The 21016-nt window shown below is 40.6% G+C and overlaps 1 protein-coding gene across 4 annotated transcripts in view; it reads right to left on the reverse strand.

Annotated features, from left to right (window-relative positions):
* kif1ab (kinesin family member 1Ab) overlaps nt 1-21016 on the reverse strand; it is a 43733-nt gene extending 22717 nt beyond the window's left edge. For 2 of the 4 annotated variants that reach the window (XM_089007596.1, XM_089007595.1), the window contains exons 1-22: nt 20861-21016; nt 20188-20461; nt 18413-18589; nt 13314-13387; nt 13051-13230; nt 12895-12963; nt 12256-12434; nt 9755-9866; nt 9613-9690; nt 9463-9528; nt 9339-9356; nt 9188-9266; nt 9003-9081; nt 7698-7840; nt 4650-4780; nt 4433-4512; nt 2060-2135; nt 1902-1981; nt 1719-1825; nt 1333-1416; nt 1063-1243; nt 49-121 (exon numbers count right to left, since the gene is read on the reverse strand). In XM_089007596.1, the coding sequence (XP_088863722.1) occupies nt 49-121; nt 1063-1243; nt 1333-1416; nt 1719-1825; nt 1902-1981; nt 2060-2135; nt 4433-4512; nt 4650-4780; nt 7698-7840; nt 9003-9081; nt 9188-9266; nt 9339-9356; nt 9463-9528; nt 9613-9690; nt 9755-9866; nt 12256-12434; nt 12895-12963; nt 13051-13230; nt 13314-13387; nt 18413-18518 (1995 nt within the window). In that variant the 5' untranslated portion in view covers nt 18519-18589; nt 20188-20461; nt 20861-21016. Of the gene's footprint in view, nt 1-48; nt 122-1062; nt 1244-1332; nt 1417-1718; nt 1826-1901; nt 1982-2059; nt 2136-4432; nt 4513-4649; nt 4850-7697; nt 7841-9002; nt 9082-9187; nt 9267-9338; nt 9357-9462; nt 9529-9612; nt 9691-9754; nt 9867-12255; nt 12435-12894; nt 12964-13050; nt 13231-13313; nt 13388-18412; nt 18590-20187; nt 20462-20860 lie in introns of all 4 variants that reach the window. The other 2 variants (XM_089007594.1, XM_089007593.1) reach the window with 1 other exon arrangement.

Consider the following 21016-nt stretch of genomic DNA (forward strand, 5'->3'; position numbering starts at 1 on the left):
TGATAGCAAGGTGCATTCTTCTGATGTCTTTATCAAACTTCTACTTACCAGCCTCTGTTGCTCAAGCAAGATACTGGCTTCTTCTCTTTCTTTACGATACTGATCCTCCAGCTCCTGAAGCCTGCAAAAGGATTTGCCATTATTTAATTCCTCACAGCCTTGGAAGGCGGAGGTGGGGGGGCATAGCAATCTTAATCGGGATAATTTGTGTATTCATATGATGTTATAAAATCAAAAAACAGTTTCAAGACTAAGGATTATAGATCATTTGTTTTGACATGAATATCAAAATAGAAATGACATTGATTGAATATTCAATGAATTTCACTTTTAACCTTTTAATTCACTTTTTTTGTCACAGTTGAACCGAAGCACATAATCCTTTAGGTCGTTTGTTGATTGTTGCCATTTTAGATGTATTTTTTTTAATGTAGAAAATCACCATTTTAGAAAATTGTAGGGGTCATTCAGACCATTATTTTCTGGTGTAGAAGGTGCACCCAAAATACTTCATTTTCTTCAAAAGATGGCCCGGCGCCTTATACGCGGGGGCGCCTTATATGTGAAGTTATATTGAGCCACAAGTCTGGCAACCACTGTCAGCAGCCACCGACTCCATTTTCTTCCTGTAGAATAAGTAATGCATCAGCCCAGCCTTTACTATATGTAGCGCCTTATAATGTGGAATGCCTTATATTTAGAAAACATTTACATATTTTTATTTTATATTTGCAAAACTTTTTTCATTCATTGATTCTGCGCTTTATAGTCCAGTGCGCCTTATATATGGAAAAAGCTTGAAAATACACCATTCATTGAGGGTGCGCCTTATACAGCAGTGCGCCTTTTACACCGGGAAATACGGTATGTCTTTTTTATCCAGTATTTTTCCATATGTCACATATGCTACATGTCATTTCCATTTAGTCTTTGACTTAATTTTTCCAGTACGTGATGTCGCTGCAACGAGCCCCTGAGTAGAAATCGCAGGACCAGCTCAACTATGAACAAAATATTTAAAAAAATCTTTTTTTTGTTTTTTTGCATTGCACAATCTTGCACCTCTGCTCCATCTCCTGCTTCATGTCGATGCCTTGCTTCTCCAGCAGCTCCCTTTGAGCAAAGGCCCAGTCGACGGGCTCCACTGGAGTCTCAGCACACGGCGTCCTCTCGCGCTCCAAACGGGCCTGCTCGGGGTCGTTGAAACGGAACACGTGACTCTTGCCCATGATGATGCGGTTGCCTACATTGGGCACATTTGCCCAGTCAACATTTCCCTTTTCAAATAGAGGATCATTTTGGATCAATTGTTTTTTTTTTCTTCAGGGATACCTGAGCGGAGAACAGTGGGGGAAGCGACTCGTTTTCCATTAACATACGTCTCTGCATCCTCACACGGCTCCAGAACTACGCAACCTGGAGATAAGATTGACATAACATGACGTTTTTATTGTATGCACAGATAAAGACAGACAATCACGTCTTAAACAGTGACCAAAACGACTCTTTTTTTCCATGCTGGCATGAGTAGAAAACAAAGACAACTCAAATTCAATCAGATAAGATGCCATAATATGGTTTGAAGTGAGCAGAAAATGCTAAATTTTGGCTGACACGTATGTCATGGACATTTTGTTTTTAATTCGTGAACACATGAATAGTGTTATTTAATTCATGTTTATTTTTGACATTTTATTCTGTCATAACTTCCCATCCACCTTCTCCCTGAGGGCCGGTGGTGCTACTGAAGGTGCAGTGTTCGTCTCGGATAAAATGGCCGCTGAGTACGATGTCCTGACGCGCCTTGGCATCCTCGCGACCAACCCTAGCGAGGCAAAGGACATTTTAAGGAAAGCCGCACGTGAAGTATCTCAAAATACAAATAATTCAATGCGACTTACTTTGTGATGCCGTCTTTAATGTAGTACAGTAGACATTCAGACATCAGCGGGTCTTCATTTAGGTTGACTAGATGAGGCGTCTCAAGAAGCAAAAACATTTTTTAAATCGTTACAATCAGATTTCAATAAGTCATAAAATTAAAAAAAAAAAACTATACCTTTTTGGGGGAGAAAACGCCAACGGTGCCTCCATCTTCTCTCATAGCCACACCCATCTCAGCCAATAAGGCCTCTCTGCAGGAACAGAAAATATGTCCAAAGTGTGGCCCGGGGGCCGAATGGAGCCTGTGGTCAATTTTCATCTGGCCTGCAGCCTCTGTCATAAAATCAATAATGTCTGGCCCCCATGTAGAATTAATACATTGGGCAGTTGCGCTGTTACCTGTGTGTGCTAAGTGCTGCCATCTATTGGCTCAATTTGGAACAGAAAATTAGTATAAGTATGTATTGTATTTTCCGATGTATAAGGCGCCCCGGTATATAAGGCGCACCCCAAAGGCGCACCCCAAACAAATTGTGTATTTTCAAACTTTTTCTATATATACGGCGCACTGGACTATAAGGCTCACCTTCAATGAGTGAAAAAAGTTTTTTAAATATAATTTTAAATATATAAGAGTTTTTTTCCCCTAGGGACACCACATTATAGGGCGCTATGGTAGATGCTGTGGGTTATGCAATACTTCTACTGGAGAGGGGGAAATGGAGTCGGTGGGTGCTGACAGACCTGTTGTGGCTCACATATAAGGTGTACCTGCGTATAAAGCTCAACGTCATCTTTGGAAGAAAATCAAGGCTTTTGGGTGTGCCTTAAACACCGGAAAATACTGTAATTGACTAAATGACCTCTCCAATTTTCCAAAATGGTGATTTTCAACATTTAAAAAAGAAAATTCTACAATGGTGACAATCAACAAACGGATTACTTCTGCTCAACTGTTACAAAAAAAGTTAATTAAAAGTGAATTTAAGTGAATATTCAATTTCAATCTTCAATGTCAATTCATTTTTGATATTCATGTTTCAAATGTACCAATACACATGCTTAAGATAGCTGAAATTAAAATAAATAAGCAAATGTGAAATACAGAAAGGCTCTCTGAAATATATTTAAATTAATTACTGTTAAAGTCTGAGAAGGTTGCCCCACCCTCTTACATTTTTAACACACCAAATCCGGCCCCCTTTGCAAAATGATTGGACACCCCTGTTTTTTACTCGGCTATTACAAGCATGCCAGCTCAATTCAACTCAACTTTAAAGGACAAGCGACATCAATTTTTTGTTTCCTAACTGACATCAGAAAAACGTTTATAGCATCTAAAATACCCTAAACACGCAGTATGATATTTTTAGTCAAATGCAAAAGACCAATAAAAATGACTTAAAGTGTGCTGAAACTGCAAAAAAATCAAAACCGGAAGTGGCCAGTTTCAGAAGGTCCCGCCCCCTTGTTTGTGGTGTCACGCCAAGACGTCTTGCCTTGCTCGAGAATCAAAACAATGGCTTCAGATTCGGAGAACATGCTTTCTTGTTACTCATCCAGTTATGAATATGATTCAAATAGTTCTGAAGAGGAAAGCATACATGTTTGCAATCGATTAAAGAATTTATTCTGTGTCATTTTGAGGCATGGGGGGAGGGAATGTCGCACCCAAAAAAGGCAGAAGATGGCGACAAAGCTCCGTGTGGAAATCGGCTCAACATTTTTGTCGCAACACACAAGGATTTACCATTGCGTTATTTATGTGTTTTCCTTCTAATTTCACCATCAACACGGATCAACACGAAGTTTTCAGACCAAACAAAGTACCGCAAAATGCATTGACGTGATCAAAGGACTGCTACAGTATGTCCTTTCTCGATCAGGGGCGTTCCTTCAGTGACATAACATGAAGACTCGTCACCAACTCAAAAACAAGACTTCAGGAATATTCAGCGTGAGTCTTAAAACGTAAAATATAGCTATGTGCGGTGGAATCTTTGTAAAATACGCTCAGTAGAAGTCATTTGAAGCAATTTCACAAATTATGGACACAACTTGTCCGGAGACGGAGTCGGTTGTCCTTTAAAACAAGACCAGTTTTAAAGATGGGCAACGAAAGGGCATTCCGAATGTTCAGGGGGAAGTCATTCTTAAGAGAGGGACCAGCAACGTGCCTCTGCTTAGTTCTTTGTACCTCTAATAATGACTGATTCACAGATTAGAGGCAGCGGGAAGGTGCATAGCAGTGGATGTTCTGAAAAAGAACTCTAAAATGTACAGAGTGCAAAGGAGGGGATGCCAGAGTAGGAGTTATATGCTCCCTCTTACAAGTAGCAGTCAAGAGGCGGGCACCAGCATTTTGGACCCACTGCAGAGGCTTAATGGAGGATTGGATGCGATTCAAAAGGAATATAATACAAAAGGAATATGGTTTGAAAAGATTTGACACGTATCCCAATTGTGCCATGTATCCTAATTGTGCCAATCCAATAAAAAGAATTGTGCTGCAGTGTAAATTCATCATACAATATAGAAATAAACCAACCTTTCCATGCGAATGGCCTCAGTACGCCGTAGTTTCTCTTCCCAGGTTTCATTGAGTTCTGCAATAATTTTCTCTGTTTCCTATTGTGGGTGGAGGGCGGTTGGGGGGAAAAGAAATCATATTATATCATGCTTTCAAGTTAATAAATGGAAATCGAGGCATTTGTTCATCAAGTTGGCACGAGTCCGCTCCCGTTTTCTGCTTCTATCAGGCCTACCTTGAGCCTCTCGATGGCCTCCTCGCTGGCCGGGCTGAAAATGCGATCGTGCAGGTTGCTGATGGAGGCGGCGCGACTGGACATGGCCGACAGCGAGGGCGAAGGGCTCATGCCCGTCATGGCGTTGGTCACTGTGGAGAGATCACCCCTTTGATTGACAGCCTGGCGATCATTCACTAAGTTCTTGTAATCGCACAGGTCTGTCAGAAAGAGATGGACGGACGGAGGGAGGGAAACACGGAAGGGGGAGGAAGCGGGAGGAGGGCACGCAGAGTCACGTAGAGTCACGGAAAAGAGGAAGAAAACGATGGGAGGGAAAACGGGGTGGAATAGAAAAGAAGAGAAAGCTCAAATAAGTAGAATCGTGGATCATACAAAAGTCATTGCAAATGGAAACAAATTACCAAAAGGTTTTATTTACTTTACTTTTTTTAACTCATTCACTGCCAGACGTGCAAAAATGTGTCCACTCCAGTGTCAGGGTTTTTGTCACTGGCTCTTGAATTCCAGGACCCACAAAATATTGAGTTGTAAACATTCAATGCAGCATAAGAAACCTTACACTCACTTCTTTCATTAGAAAAAAGAGTTAATTCCTAAATGATATGGGTCTAGAGTTATATGAGCTTGAAATAAGGACGGCTGTCCAAAATACAATGCAATACATACATATTAGTTTATATAGTGCTTTAATAACAGCTGAAGCTGGAACAAAGCGCTAACATGGAAAAAATGGGAATCCTGTCCCCTAGTGGTAGGGAAAAACATTGCCAGAGATCTGGCCAGCGCCTTATCGGCAACTAAGCAACAAAAAACAAAACATGAACTAATTCGGGAATGGGGCTCTACGTCATATTTTCAATTCCCGAATAAATGTGTGAATGGCATTGAATGAGTTAAAACTCCTAATTGAACAAAAGGACTACAAAGGAATGACAAATAAAATTTGGAACTATTTCAAATAAACGTCATCTTCAACTTTGGACCCAAATTTCTCCTAAATTAGACGTACTCAACTGGACCTGACTTTCTGCGCTGGCTGACTCATTCATTTGTTTCCAATAATTTGTCACCCATCTGTACTTGGCATGTTTATGAGAAAGAAAACCTCCATGAAGCAAGTTACCGCAGCCTGAGTATTCATACGACTCATTTTCTGTTTGATACTAGGTGCTACTCAATCCTGGACAGCGCACGCTTTGAAGGACAAGAAGCGCAGAAGTTGCAAAACAACCAACGTATTTTTAGAATGTATTCGAAATTTTACACGAGGCCTAAATGTGCATCGCAATGAATTTGATTCTTGTGGGGTGATAAATGAAGGGATCTGAATCTGATCCGAATGAGCAGACATGTCACTTGTGCTATGACCAATTTGTATCATTTTCCATTTGTTGCCATCTGGGGGTTTGGTATTTTTGCTCTCTGGTGTTTTCTTTCCCCCCTGTTGCAAAGCGCAGGCATGCTCGCGATATACAGACATTGTAAATTGCTGATGACCGGTGCGCCGCATTGATACGCTGACAGGACAAAAGAGGAGGAAAACACTTTTGACTCCAAGCGTCATTTTTACACACATCCAGCAACAACAACACACATCCAAGGGAGGCACACACAAGTCTCAAATATTCTAGTTTCAAGAAAGTTCAAACTTAACCCTTTTCATCCACTCTGTAACCTGATAACACAATAAGATATCCACTGTAGTAACTGCTGTACCTGAAAGGGTTAATGTGGGAACACACAAAAAGTGAAGCACGTTAAAATAAAAGACTTAAGTTAAGTCAGACAGTCCTGCCGCCACAATGATTGCCTCCGAGCCAATGGCAAGACGGTTATCTCTGCGTCGCTGCGTCAAAATATGTCAGTTTGTGTTAACAAAAGAAGAAAATAAAAAGGACAAGGGCACTGGATTGCTGAACACTGAGAGAAATATGGCAAGGAAGCTGATCACAGAGCTTCATAATGCAAATCCGAGGTAGATAGTGACAATTTCAAAAAAATCACTTTACTGCTTAAAACAAAGACTGGGTAACATATGCCTGGAAATTCAAAGACGTTTCAAGTCACGTCTTGACTTGACTTTAAAGTCATGTGACTTAAATATTCACAAATTATGATTGGCTAGTCAAATGATTGGCTAGTCACTAGCCAATTACAGTATCACTAGCCGCTAGTGATCAGAGCATACTGGCCAGAGCTAGCACACTGTATCTGTAGCAAGCTGCATAACAAATATATTGTTGTGTCGATTTAATAGCGGTTTTGTCAACCCACAATGGCTGAAGGAGGAGAAGAAATGAATTTGGTTGGAGATTTACTGTAAAAGCCATTTTCAAGACGGACTTTTCAAGAAGAAATGGCCATTATTCCTCTTCCTTTCATAACTTTGCTGGTGTGTTACTTCCGGGTAGGGTGAACGCTGGCACGAATGGCTGCTGAATGTAAAGTATCCTTGAGACTTTTGAAAGGTGCTTAGAAATGAAATGTATGATTTTTATTATTATTAAATATGACTCCAGTCGGGCGGCCCGGTAGTCAAGTGGTTAGCACACCGGCTTCACAGTGCAGAGGTCGCCGGTTCGCGTCCCGGTCCGGCCTCCCTGTGTGGAGTTTGCATGTTCTCCCCGGACCCGCGTGGGTTTTCTCCGGGTACTCCGGTTTCCTCCCACACTCCAAAAACATGCATGGCAGGCAGATTGACTACTCCAAATTGTCCCTAGGTGTGAGTGTGAGAGTGACTGTTGTACGTCTTTGTGTGCCCTGCGATTGGCTGGCAACCAATTCAGGGTGTCCCCCGCCTCGTGCCCGAAGACAGCTGAGATAGGCTCCAGCAACCCCCGCGACCCTAATGAGGAATAAGCGGTACGGAAAATGAGATGAGAGATGAGATGACTCCAGTCGAGTTATTTGACTCATGTGCCCCCCATACACACACACACACACACACACACACACACACACCACCCCCATCTTGATGAATTATTCTTTGTGTAGAGCGTAAATGTGCGCTCGTTGAAATAACCGCATTTCTGTCCTGACACTCACTCTCAATGATGTCACCCAGACCCTGAGCGTACAGCAGGTCTTTGAGGCGGGCCACCTCCTCTTTCAACTCTCGCACCAGACGGTTGTTCGGGTCCTCGTTGATGACGGCGTTGCAGCGGATCTGCTTTGCGCGGTCGGCGTACCTGAAAAAGGTGTTTAAAAAAAAGTGGACACTTGAGCTGCCTGAGAAGTGTCACGTGATTTTGGACATTCAAGGATTCTCCTAAACAGGACAATCAGCACAATCATTTGTCAAACTAATTTTATTCGAGGGCTAATTTGACGTTACGTCTTCCCTCGGAGTGCCGTTAAGACAGTGAAACCACAAAATTATCACTTGTACACAACAAATTCCAGTGCCAGGGTTTTTGTCATTTTCACTCAAATTGCAGGACACACAGAATATTGAGTTTTAGGACTACATAAACCTTCAATGCAGCGTGAGAAAGCTTAGATTTACTTCTTTCACCAGAAAAAAAAGATTTAATTCCTAAATTATATGGTTCTGGAGTTATCTAAGCTTGAAATGGGGGTGACTGTACAAAAGGCAAATGCTGGCCTATCGTGGGAGGGAAAACATTGCCAGAGGTCTGACCGGCACCCCCACAAGAAAAACCAAACCCGAACAAGTTCAGGAATGGCAGTGAATTAGTTAATAGTTTTGAAATCAGTCGAGTCAATTATAAGAGTTTTAATATCATTAATCACGAAAATAATAACCATATATTCCGGTGTATGATGTGCACCGGAGTATAAGGCGCACCCCCAATGAATGGTGTATTGTCAAACCTTTTCCATATATAAGGCGCACCGCAGTATAAAGCGCACCTTCAATGAATGAAAAATGTTTTGCAAATATAATACGTATATAAATATATAAAGGTTTTCCAAACGTAAGGCTCACCACATTATAAGGCTCTACAGCAGAGACTAGGATTACGCACGACTTCTTCTCCAGGGGGAAATGGCTGCTGACAGTAGTTGCCAGACCTGCTGTGGCTCAATATTACTTCACATTAAAGGTGCACTTGCATATAAGGGGCAGGGTCATCTTTTGAAGAAAATGAAGGCTTTTGGGTGCACCTTACACATCGAAATATATGGTACTGTTCAAATGAGTTTTAACAGGGTAACAAAATGATTGCAAAATCTCAATTATTTTGACGCATTTCAGCAAGTTGACATCCATGATTTGCTTTTGCGGACCATATAAAATGATCTGGTGGGTCAGATCTGGCCCCTGGGCCTTGGGTTTGAGGCCTGTGAATTAGACCTTTAAAATGTTTTCAGGAGATATTCTCTCACCGGAGTGTACTGAGGGTTTCATCGTAGTTGATATCAGCAGGGCTGAGAGCAGCAACCATAGCAGTGCGAGAGTTTCCACCTAAAAACACAAAAAATTACTTTTTCTCCTCCCAAATCTCCACTCCACAAACTAAAACAGCTTAACATGTTTAAATTCAGACATTAGCAGTTAGACGTATAAATACCCAAGTTCTCCCTCAAGAGCCATGTCAGGACTGAGTCTCTGTAGGGGATGAAATTCTCCACTTTCTTCTTCTTTTTGTTCTACACACATTCAAGCATGGCATTGAGTTGCTGAACATGTACATACGTTTTGTCACGTTTTGTAGAACTCACCTTGTTAGGGGCTGAGTCCTGTCAAAATGGAGGCAAGAGATCCCGGCAGTTATTAAAAATTTGAAGATGTATTCAGTAATCCCACTGGTTGATGATTGGAGTGTACTTAGGTGGACAGGCCTACCTGCTCAGCTAAAGCGGAGATCACTTTGCCCAGCGTGGTGAGAGATTTGTTGATGTTTGCTCCTTCCTAAAGCGCCAAAATATTTCCAAGTGAAACAACCCGGAGAAATTCACAGTTCATATCTTGAAACAACTCGAGCAGCAAACTTACCTTCAGTCTGGTTCCCTTGGCGCCGGTAGAGTCGGCCCGCTCGCTCCCAGCCAGGTCCACCAGACTGATTTTGCTGACCTAGTAGCAGACGCGAGTTATTTTTAGAAAAACACATTTCAAAGAAGCAATGTTTCTGCGGTACCTTTTCTGATGTGTTTTCACTCTCCGAGTCACGTTTCTTCTGAGTGAAGATGATGTTAAAGACGGCGTGGGAGCGGCTGCTGGTCTCGTTCATATTTGTAGCAGCAACGGTCCTAAAGACAAATGACAGCATTTCAATTAATTGTAACTGCTTCGTGGGCAGCTTAGCTAAATTGAAGGCCTTAAGACGTCAAGAGAATGTTTGGTGCTCCTCCTCCCGCTCTCCTGAACTCTCAACTCTCGGCACGACGGCAAATAGTTTCATTGGTCTCTAAAATTGTTGAGTATAACAAAGAATAATGTTATCTTTTTTTTGGTCTGTTCAGAAAAGATTCAATTATTTGCCTGAAATTCAAAAATGTATGCGAATGCCCCCTATTGGGGTGGATGTATATTTATTGGGGCACAACCGATAAGATTTTTTTGGGGAAGTTTTTGTCAGAAATTTTTGTCAGAAAAAAAAAGATTGTCAATTAATTGGCAAATTAATTTTAAAAATTGTTACGCGCAACATAACTTTTTTTTCTCCCCAATGTATTTGAGTAGGATACCTGATCCCTGTTTATCACGATTAGTTTTGGTCAACTGTGAATATATATAATTTTTTAAATAAATACGAATACAATAATTACTAATAATACTAATGAAATAATAAAAAAAAACTTTATTTTATTCCTTAAAACTTTTTTTCAGTTCCCTGAATTCATCGCTTTGTGGAAGGCATTTCATTAATGAAGCTACCATGATATTAATCCTGGTCATATGTTTGTGTTACCACAAGTTTAAAGGACAACCGACGTCACTTTTTTGTTTTTTAACTGACACCAGAAAAACGTTTTATAACATCTAAAATACCCAAAACACGCAGTGTGATATTTTTAGTCAAATGCAAAACACCAATAAAAATGACTTAAAGTGTCCAAAATCTGCAAAAAATTGAGCTGCGAATTGGGCATTTTCAGAAAGTCCCACCCCCAGTTCGTGACGAATATGCTTTCTTGTTCCACATCCAGTGATGAATATGATTCAAATAGTTCTGAAGAGGAATACATTGCATACATGTTTGCAATCGATTAAAGAATGTATTTGTGCCATTTTGAGGCAACATTAGGGGAAAATCTCTCACGCAAAAAAAGAGGCACAAAATGGCGACATCCTGTGGCCACCTCCGTTTACACAGGCTGATAAATTCCTTATATGGCGCTTGGGCGCCCTCTTCTGGCCTTCTGGCGGCTTTTGGGTGCAACACGAGGTCCCCAGACCAAACAAGTACAGCAAAATACATTGACGTGATGGAAGGACCACTACAATGCGTCTTTTTTACGGTAAAGGGCAGTCCTTTAGTGACGTCACGTACGGACTCGTCACCAACTCAAAAACAAGACTTCCTGAATATTCAGCGCGAGTCTTAAAACGTAAATATAGCTATATGTGGTGGAATATTTGTAAAATACGCTCAGTAGAAGTCATTTGAAGCCATTTTACAAATTATGGACACAACTTGTCCGGAGACGTCGGCTGTCCTGTAATGTGCGTTCTATTGAAGTGTTGCACAATTCTGTTTGATTTATGTTGCACTATGTACAGTATCTATTTTGGTGTTTTGTATTTTTATTTTGTACTGAAACAAACTGTGATTTGAGGTGGTGTCCTTGCAAGACTTGCATCGCTCACCGAAGTGTTGTATAACTTCAATTTTGTATGCATTTATTGATCTTGTATTGATCACTTCATGACATATCCTCGAGGATACAAGGTTGTGGTCTAGATTTCATTGATGGATGGATGGATGGATGGATGGATGGATAGATAGATAGATAGATAGATAGATAGATAGATAGATAGATAGATAGATAGATAGATAGATAGATAGATAGATAGATAGATAGATAGATAGATAGATAGATAGATAGATAGATAGATAGATAGATAGATAGATAGATAGATAGATAGATAGATAGATAGATAGATGCAAGTGTTACTTGAGTACAAGGGCTGTAAATGGTTAGAGTAAGTAATCTGCTAATATTGATTACTTTACGACTGAGACATTTTATTGTAGTACAGGCATTGTAGTACGGCAATACACCACGATGCTTCACTATTTATTTGAGAGGAACTATGTTAAGGGCGGTAGTCGAGTGGTTAGCATACCGGCTTCACAGTGCAGAGGTCGCCGGTTCGCGTCCCGGTCCGGCCTCCCTGTGTGGAGTTTGCATGTTCTCCCCAGGCCCGTGTGGGTTTTCTCCGGGTCCTCCGGTTTCCTCCCACATTCCAAAAAACATGCATGGCAGATTGACCACTCCAAATTGTCCCTAGGTGTGAGTGTGAGAGTGCCTGTTGTACGTCTTTGTGTGCCCTGCGATTGGCTGGCAACCAATTCAGGGTGTCCCCCGCCTCGTGCCCGAAGACAGCTGAGATAGGCTCCAGCAACCCCAGCGACCCTAATGAGGAATAAGCGGTACGGATAATGAGATGAGATGAGAACTATGTTAAGATTACCTGGCTTTGTTGCCAGAGTCCATCAGGTCCTGGATGTCGTTATACGAGGTGACGGCCAGCTTGGACAAATCTTCCACGTACGGTCCCATCAGTGGGTGCTCTCTTACCCGCAGGTTCCCTTTGTTTTTGGGGTTCAGCAAGTCGCGAACACGCTCACAGTAGATTTCCATGTAACTCACCTGGAACATATGTAAGATATCGGAATGTACTGTACTTGGCCCTGTAAAAAAATAATCTGTCGATCTGGGCTGCACATAACAGTATACTATTACATTGAATTTATAAGCGTCTTTCAAAACCCTCAAGGCCACTTTACAGTCACAAGATAAGTTTTTCTGTGGGTGAGCAGCTGCAGCGACACACGCCAGCTTTCACTCAACCCGGAAGTAACTCAAATAGATAAGAAGCTAACTAATAGCTAGCTAGCTAGATAGCGAGCTAAATAGTAAGCTATACAGCTAGATAGGTAATAGATAGCTACCTAGGTAGCCCACGAGATAGCCAGATAGATAGCCAGCTAGATAGACAATAGAGGATCATGTTAAGCAAGAATTGTCATTGTGGTTGGTACAGACCAGATGCCACAACTTGTCCACGGGAGATAATTTTATGCGAGATGGAATTATTACATAAACTTACCTCCACGGAGTATGACATGTTGTTGTGATTATTGCTGTCGCTGATCTTGGTAAAAAGGTCCTCACATAGCTAGTAAAACAAAAAAAAGGAATATGGCATATAATGGAAGTCACACTTCATCTCACAACATATTCAAACAAGATGATAAGTAGTTACCAGAGGTATGATGCCCTGTTGGTCAGTCTCCTGTCGTCCCATCATGGTGTAGCTCTTGCCGGCTCCCGTCTGTCCATATGCAAATATGCATACGTTGTAGCCTTCGAAAGCATGAAGAAGCATCTCCTCGCCAATATCCTTGTACACTTGCATCTGGGATGCATAGTTGATGTCCTCAGGCTGTACACGCAGCAGAAATATGTTATAAATGGCTGATATGTGACTTCCTAAGTGGCTAGTCAATGTAGATAAATCACACTGACCGTTGTGTGTGACCAGTAGGAATAGTCAAAGTTGAAGCTCTTGTTTTCTTTTGGCTGTTTGGGGTTCAGGATCGCTACAACCACACAAAGCACGGAGGCATGACAATTTATGATGAGAACTGAAAAAGTCAAATAAAGCTCGCACAATCAAAGGAACCCAATTTCCACTGCGGTATAGATATTTTTCTTTTTATGACTATTTTTTTTAATTATATAATATAAGTCGTATCCAGTGGTACCTCGACTTACGGAAATTTCCCAAATGGCGACACGTTTTCAATGCAAATATTTGCCTTAGTTCGTTCCAAGCTCCCCCCAAAATATTTCCTACAGCATAAAATGCATCAAGACATGTAACAAATAATGTTACTATTAGAATATTGCTTAATACGCAGTATTTGTACATAATTAAAAAAAGAATGAATAAAGAATTAAAATGTGGTCATTTAACTTTTAACTCATTAACTGCCATTCACAAATTTATTCGGGAATTGAAGATATGACGGAGAGCGCCTTCCCCGAATTATCTCCGGTTTTGTTTTTTCTTGTTTGGGTGCCGATAAAGCGCTAACCATGGCCTGTGAATATGTTTTTCCCATTCCACAAGGGGGCATCATTCCCCTTTTTTCCATGTTAGCGCTTTGTAAACCAATACAGTATGTATGTATTGCATTGTATTTTGGACATCTGCCCTCATTTCAAGCTCATATAACTCCAGACCCATATAATTTAGGAATGAACTCTTTTTTTCTGATGAAAGAAGAGAGCCTAAGGTTTCTCATGCTGCATTGAATGGCTATGTAGTCCTAAAACTCATTATTCTGTGGGTCCTGGAAATTGAGTGAAAATACATCTACAAAAACCCTGGCACTGGAGTGGATACATTTTTGCACGTTTGGCAGTGAGTGAGTTAATTGCATTATCATCTTTTTTGGCTTTCAACAATCCCTGGAAAATACTCAAGACAAATGTCCTCACGGTGACAGAGCACAAGACCAGCAAACATCTTTTCTGGGTGATTCATATTTTTTTGTAACCTCGTGGGTTGAATGACCAGGACCTTGCATCAACGTATACTGTGTGTATCTACCTATTTGTATACAACTAGAGACAGATACAATAGCCAATGGGATGCCAGGATGATGTTCAGTAGTAGCCAATGGCAGACCGGCTCGAAATATGTTGCATTCAGGAAACTCTGAGCTAAGAGCTTCAGGTGGAACTATATTTCTACCTTTCATATATCTTTTGCACAAAGAGGCAATAGTTTTTGTTGATACATTTTGTCACTTGATAATTTCATATGAAGAGATGTTCCTAATTTAACATGTTCCTTATTTAAATTATTCATGATATTAAATATAAACTCACACTCTGTTCTGCATATAAGAGCATGCTATCAATTGGAATATACAGAATTTGGAAAGTTCATTTATTGTAGTAGTCCGATTAAAAAACATTTATTAAGGACGAGTATTTAACAGTACACAAGAAAATACTAACAATCTATTCCCAGAAAATGTATATTTAAATCTATTTCTCCTCTCATTTTCATTTTTTTAGATGGTGAGTTATGAGTTTTCGTAACTGTAACCAAGAATCATTCAAATGATAATAAAATAAAATACAGTACGAAAATATTTCTCTCTTCTTCTTCTTTTCCTTTCGGCTTTTCCCTTGACGGGGTCGCCACAGCAAATCAGTGTCCTCCATCTTTAGAGGTTTGATCCGCATGTTTGTTTTGGCCAAGCTTTTACGTCGGATGCCCTTTCTGACACAACCATCTGTATTTATCCGGGCTTGGGACCGGTGTAATAAATAGATAACAAATGAATTCTATTTTTTGAAATTCACAAACAAAATATTTTTTCATGAGACTAAGATTTACCAAGATGCACCTGTAGCACCCGATGAAATGTTTGTTACTTTACATGGCGTCCCGCCCTTTTAAAAGATAAACACATACTCACCCTACACTTGCTCAATGATTTTTAAATTATGTTTCTAAGTAGAAAGATGATGTGGAAAAACTGGGAAATATAAGAACACCAAAGAACCTAAATTAAAGTGATAAATGTTCACATCACCGGCTGAAACCAGGTCAGCACACAACACCGGCAGGAACAGCGGCAAGGAAACGCCACTGTGTACTGCAGCCCCTCCAGTGTTGGCTGACCCTGGTCCCAAACTAGAACAACGCGGGTCCCCGCCGATGGTGTGATGACAGAAAAGAGCTTTGACGCTCATTCTGTCCTGACTGCAGCTTTTGTATTTTTCTCTCGATGATGCCAGCATGGGGGATGTGTTCCACCACTAGCTCTCTTCATGGGGGGGTACGACGGAGCACAAAATGGCTACTCCAAACACAAAATGGCAGTGTTTGTGTTTCACTTTGAGACTTGTGTTCATCTAGAACTGCTTCACGTAACAAAGAGGGTGCAGAAAATGCTTAAGATCAAATGACTGTATGTGTTCTTTGTGTTGTGTCACAAATTTGTTTTTTTGTCTTATACTTAAACATCAAAGAGTTAATGGGGAAAGTTGTTAAGATTGCACAACTGTCTGTTTTTATGTTACTGTTGTGTTTTATTATTGTGCTTTATGTTGACTATTATGCTTTGTTACAGCTGCAGCTATGGTGGAAGCGCTATGTAAATTAGAATGTATGTTATTGTCGTGTTTAAACGTCAACGTCCATCCGATTTAATGTCGATCAGATACACTAGTGTTGAGTGAATGTTTCAGGGAGAGGAGCTGAGTGAAGAGTGGCTGATTCATAGCGAAACGCCTGACTACACAGGCTGGTCTGTCAAAGCACTTTGTAAACAAGTGTTCTTAAAGGACAACTGATGTCTCCGGACAAGTTGTGTCCATAATTTGTAAAATGACTTCAAATGATTTCTACTGAGCGTATTTTACAAAGATTCCACCGCATATAGCTATATTCTACGTTTTAAGACTCACGCTGAATATTCCGGAAGTCTTGTTTTTGAGTTGGTGACGAGTCCTCACCCTACGTCACTGAAGGAACGCCCCTGACCGAAACAAGGACACATTGTAGCAGTCCTTCCATCACGTCAATGCATTTGGCTGTACTTGGCTGGTCTGAAAACTTCGTTTAGCACCAAAAAAGAAGCAGAAGACGGCGACAAAGCTCCATGTAAGGAATTAATCAGCCTGTGGAAACGGGCTGATTAATTCCTTATAGGAGCTTTGTCGCCCTTTTCTGCCTCTTTTTGTGCTACATTTCCCGCCGCCAAATACCTCAAAATGGCATGGAATAAATTCTTTAATCGATGGCAAACATGTATGCTTTCCTCTTCAGAACTATTTGAATCATATTAATAATTGGACGAGTAACAAGAAAGCATATTCTCCGAATCTGAAGCCATTGTTTTGATTATCCAGCAACAAGTGGTGAAACAAAAAAAAGTGATGTCGTTGTCCCTCAAAGGACAACCGACGTCACTTTTTTGTTTCTTAACTGACATCAGAAAAACGTTTTATAGCATCTAAAATACCCAAAACATGCAGTACGATATTTTTATTCAAATGCAAAACGCCAATAAAAATGACTTAAAGTGTCCAAAATCTGCAAAAAATTGAGCTGCCATTTTCAGAAAGTCCCGCCCCCAGTTCGTGACGTCACGCCAAGATGTCTTGCATTGCTGCAGAATCAAAACAATGGCTTCAGATTCGGAGAATGTGCTTTCTTGTTACACATCCAGCTATGAATATGATTCATAGCTGGATGAACAGAATATGATGATAGTTCTGAAGAGGAAAGCATACATGTTTGCAATCGATTAAAGAATTTATTCCGTGCCATTATGAGGCAACATTGAGGGGAAATGTCTCATCGAAAAAGAGGCACAAAATGCCAATCTCCTGTGGCCACCTCCATTTCCACAGGCTGACAAATTCCTTATATGGAGCTTGGACGCCCTCATCTGGCGGCTTTTGGGTGTAACACGAGGGCTCCAGACCAAACAAGTACAGCAAAATACATTGACGTAATGGAATGACAATTACAATGCGTCTTTTTTTTCGTTCAGGGGCGTTCCTTTCGTGACGTCACGTACGTACTCGACACCAACTCAAAAACAAGACTTCCTGAATATTCAGCGCGAGTCTTAAAACGTAAAATATAGCTATATGCGGTGGAAACTTATTAAAATACACTCAGTAGAAGTCATTTGAAGTCATTTTCCAAATTATGGACACAACTTGTCCGGAGACGTCGGTTGTACTTTAAAGGACAACCCACATCACTTTTTCGTTTCTTAACTGACATCAGAAAAACGTTTTATAGCATCTAAAATACCCAAAACACGCAGGCTGATATTTTCAGTCAAATGACAAAGACCAATAAAAATGACTTAAAGTGTCCCAAAACTACTTCAAAATGATCCCGGAAATTGCGAGTTTCAGAAAGTCCCGCCCCCTGTTCGTGACATCACACCAAGACGTAATGCATTGCTGGAGAATCAAAACAATGACTTCAGATTCTGAGAATATGCTTTCTTGTTACGATTCATAACTAGAAATTGGTTTATTTTTCAGCTTGGAATTTTTGTCAGCGAAGGTCAAAGAGTTGTCTCGGTGTAACATACAACGATTCACCATTGCGTTATTTATGTATTTTCCTTCTAATTTCGCCATCAACACGGATCAACACGAAGTTTTCAGACCAAACAAAGTACCGCAAAATGCATTGAGGTGATGCAAGATATGTCCTTTCTCGCTCAGGGGCGTTCCTTCAGTGACGTGACGTGAGGACTCGTCACCAACTCAAAAACAAGACTTCCGGAATATTCAGCGCGAGTCTTAAAACGTAAAAAATATAGCTATATGCGGTGGAATCTTAGTAAAATACGCTCAGTCGAAGTCATTTGAAGCCATTTTACAAATTACGGGCACAACTTTGGTTGTCCTTTAAAGATCCCATTAAAAATCTATATAATTTGAATTATTATTATTTTCTGGTCATTAAGCGTGGTGAGTAATTCTATTTACATCACGGATAACTGTAAAGCTCCGTCCTCAATGTCAGGCTGCGAGCAATAGTGTAAATCAGGAGTGAAAGGATTCCAACTGACTTGTGGTGTTTCCTGACATCTGAATGATGCATTTGCTATCCTTTGCCATCTCCCTGGAGTTGAAAGGCCGCACCCTCACTGCCACTTTTACCGACGCCCCGGCCATGTTACTGATGGTTGTGGGAGTGGGTGGCAGTGTTGAAAAGACGTGTGACTAATCGCACACGCGTTGGACACCTGCATAGGTAGACAAAGAGATTTGGTCAGTGATGAAGAGAAACAAGACTGCAATTATTATTTTTTTGTTATCAATCTTCTGATGGATGCCATGCTGTGGCATTTGTATTTTTATCACGATTATTTATCACGATTTTATCACGATTTATTCAACTGTCTCTGATCCATTCAACCCTTTTTATTTGCAAGGATATTTTGAAGACTCTCACTGGTGATGAGTGCATCTTCAGATTCTACGTCATCATCGAAGAGATATTAAAGACTCAAACCCGTCAAAGAAAATCAGCCCTTCTTTAATTTTTTTTTTTTAAAGAAGGAGGAATCATTTCTGATTCTTCTCTCTGGCATGTTTTTGCTGTGGCTGCATTTTTAAGACTGTCGAATGGCCGATTTAAGGATGGGGTGACATTTTTAATGATAAGCAAGACCTTCATTTTTGGATAATGTAATTGTTTTTTTCAGAAGAGGTAAAAATCGTATAAGATTTTCTCCAAGTGACCCATTGTTAGCCTCTTAATTGCTTAATGGCAAATGACGTCAAATTGATTCTGAAGCCAATAACATTTTTGTAAACCCTTAACTTGGGTAAAAACACGCTGACAAATGACCTAATTATAGCATTTTTTGTCATCAATGATATGTTATCCCAGTGGAGCAGAGAGGAAGGCAAAACAGTTATTCATGAAAGTACAAAATGTTTCAACCTTTTTTCACAGTTACAGTGAATGTACAAAGGTGACAACAGCAAGCATTTCACGCTGCAGTCAACATGAATTGGACAGTGGCAGTTTCATCACAAATACGGGACTATCGATATATCCGATATCGATATAACGAGACTTTACTGTATGTGAATATTAATTTTAAAGTTGTTGAAAGTGTCAACTAAATGTTCATTTTCTTCATTAGGGTGGTTATATTTGGTGGATGATTCACTTGTTAGATAATCAACCATCTCCCATGATGGATTTAAGGCATTTGTAATGCTCAAGAAACATGATAATTTCCTCAAATTCACATTTTAAATTGCTGATAAAAATTAAAATAAACAAATCTCGACTTGGTTTGCCTAGATTTACGTAAACAATAACCAGGGGTCTCAACCAAGAACCAAAATAAACCATTCAATTCCTCGATTTTGGACATTTCAAAAAAATACATTCTGACATTAGCATACGAAGCTCGTTTTATGTGAAGCACCGAACGAGTGAGGCGACATTTTCGTCGTATTATTTTCAGACTGGGCTGCGGGCTGGATGCACTGCCTCCTCCATCTTGCCGCACCTCAAAACAGGCCGCGTAAACACAAACCAAATCTTCCGATCTGGACACTGTGCCAGCACGAACGACTTTCGGTGGCGTTGACAATGACAAATTCGTGTCAACAACTAAAATGCAGGGGGCGTGCGTATGTCATATAATGGATGTATGTCTTTTCGAGTCACTCAGGATGCTCTGACGCAGCACACTGTTGACGTCGTCACATCCAAACCGGGCCTCCATGAACAACCCCCGACGCCATACAACCACGAAATAGAGATATGTTTTAAAGTACCCGCTAATAAAATGTCTAAAAAACAACACACATTGATTCTTACCTCGATAGCGTCGCGCGATAATCTGCACAAGTGATCGCAGGTTCCTATTTTGGTCTCTCTGACCTCTTTCGCGTTTTCGGTCCGTTTTCCTCCTCCCTTCCCAACTGCACTCGCCCGGGGAAAGGAGGGAATGCTGGCCAGATGAATGGATGTATGGATGGAAGGTTGGGAGTCTGGCTGTTGAGAGTGTCAATTTAGACGAGAGAGGGTGACGGCGACGGAAGAGGGCGGGCAAGGGAGGGGAGGATATTAAAAGGATGCTCCATTCAATCACCTGTCAGACATGAATCAGGGCAATGAAAATCAGTATTGTTCTGTGATGGCGTCACACCAGCATCAGCACCAGCCATTATACAGCAGCTAAAATATTTATCATTTATACTAGAATCTATCTATCGAAAATTTCGTGTATCCCCCCAGGAACAGTCTGTGGATAAAGAAACTGATTTTTTTAAAATGAGATAAATGTAGTTGTGGACAATAAGAAGTGACAAACGTATACATTTACACTGTATGCATATGTAAACATATACTGTATGCACCATGCACTCGACATAATTGTTTTTAGGAAGACTGAAATAATATTCTCCCATTAAACCGCAGTGTTTATTTTAGGGTTATGAGCAATGCTGGCACAAACAACATAATGCAATGATTAAAGAGCAAACTTTACCTCATGCCTTGTCAATGTTTCTGTAAGATGCCAGCCACTTTTAATGAGCGCCAGCGAATGTTGAAGCAACACATTTAAAGAGTTACATTGAGCACTTTTGTGCTCCTTTTGTGTTGAAGTAAAAATGAGTTCATTTTAGTTGGGTTTCACAACATC

This window comes from Hippocampus bargibanti, linkage group LG11, assembly GCF_051943395.1.
Source record: "Hippocampus bargibanti isolate YZ-2025 linkage group LG11, ASM5194339v1, whole genome shotgun sequence".
NCBI lineage: Eukaryota > Metazoa > Chordata > Actinopteri > Syngnathiformes > Syngnathidae > Hippocampus > Hippocampus bargibanti.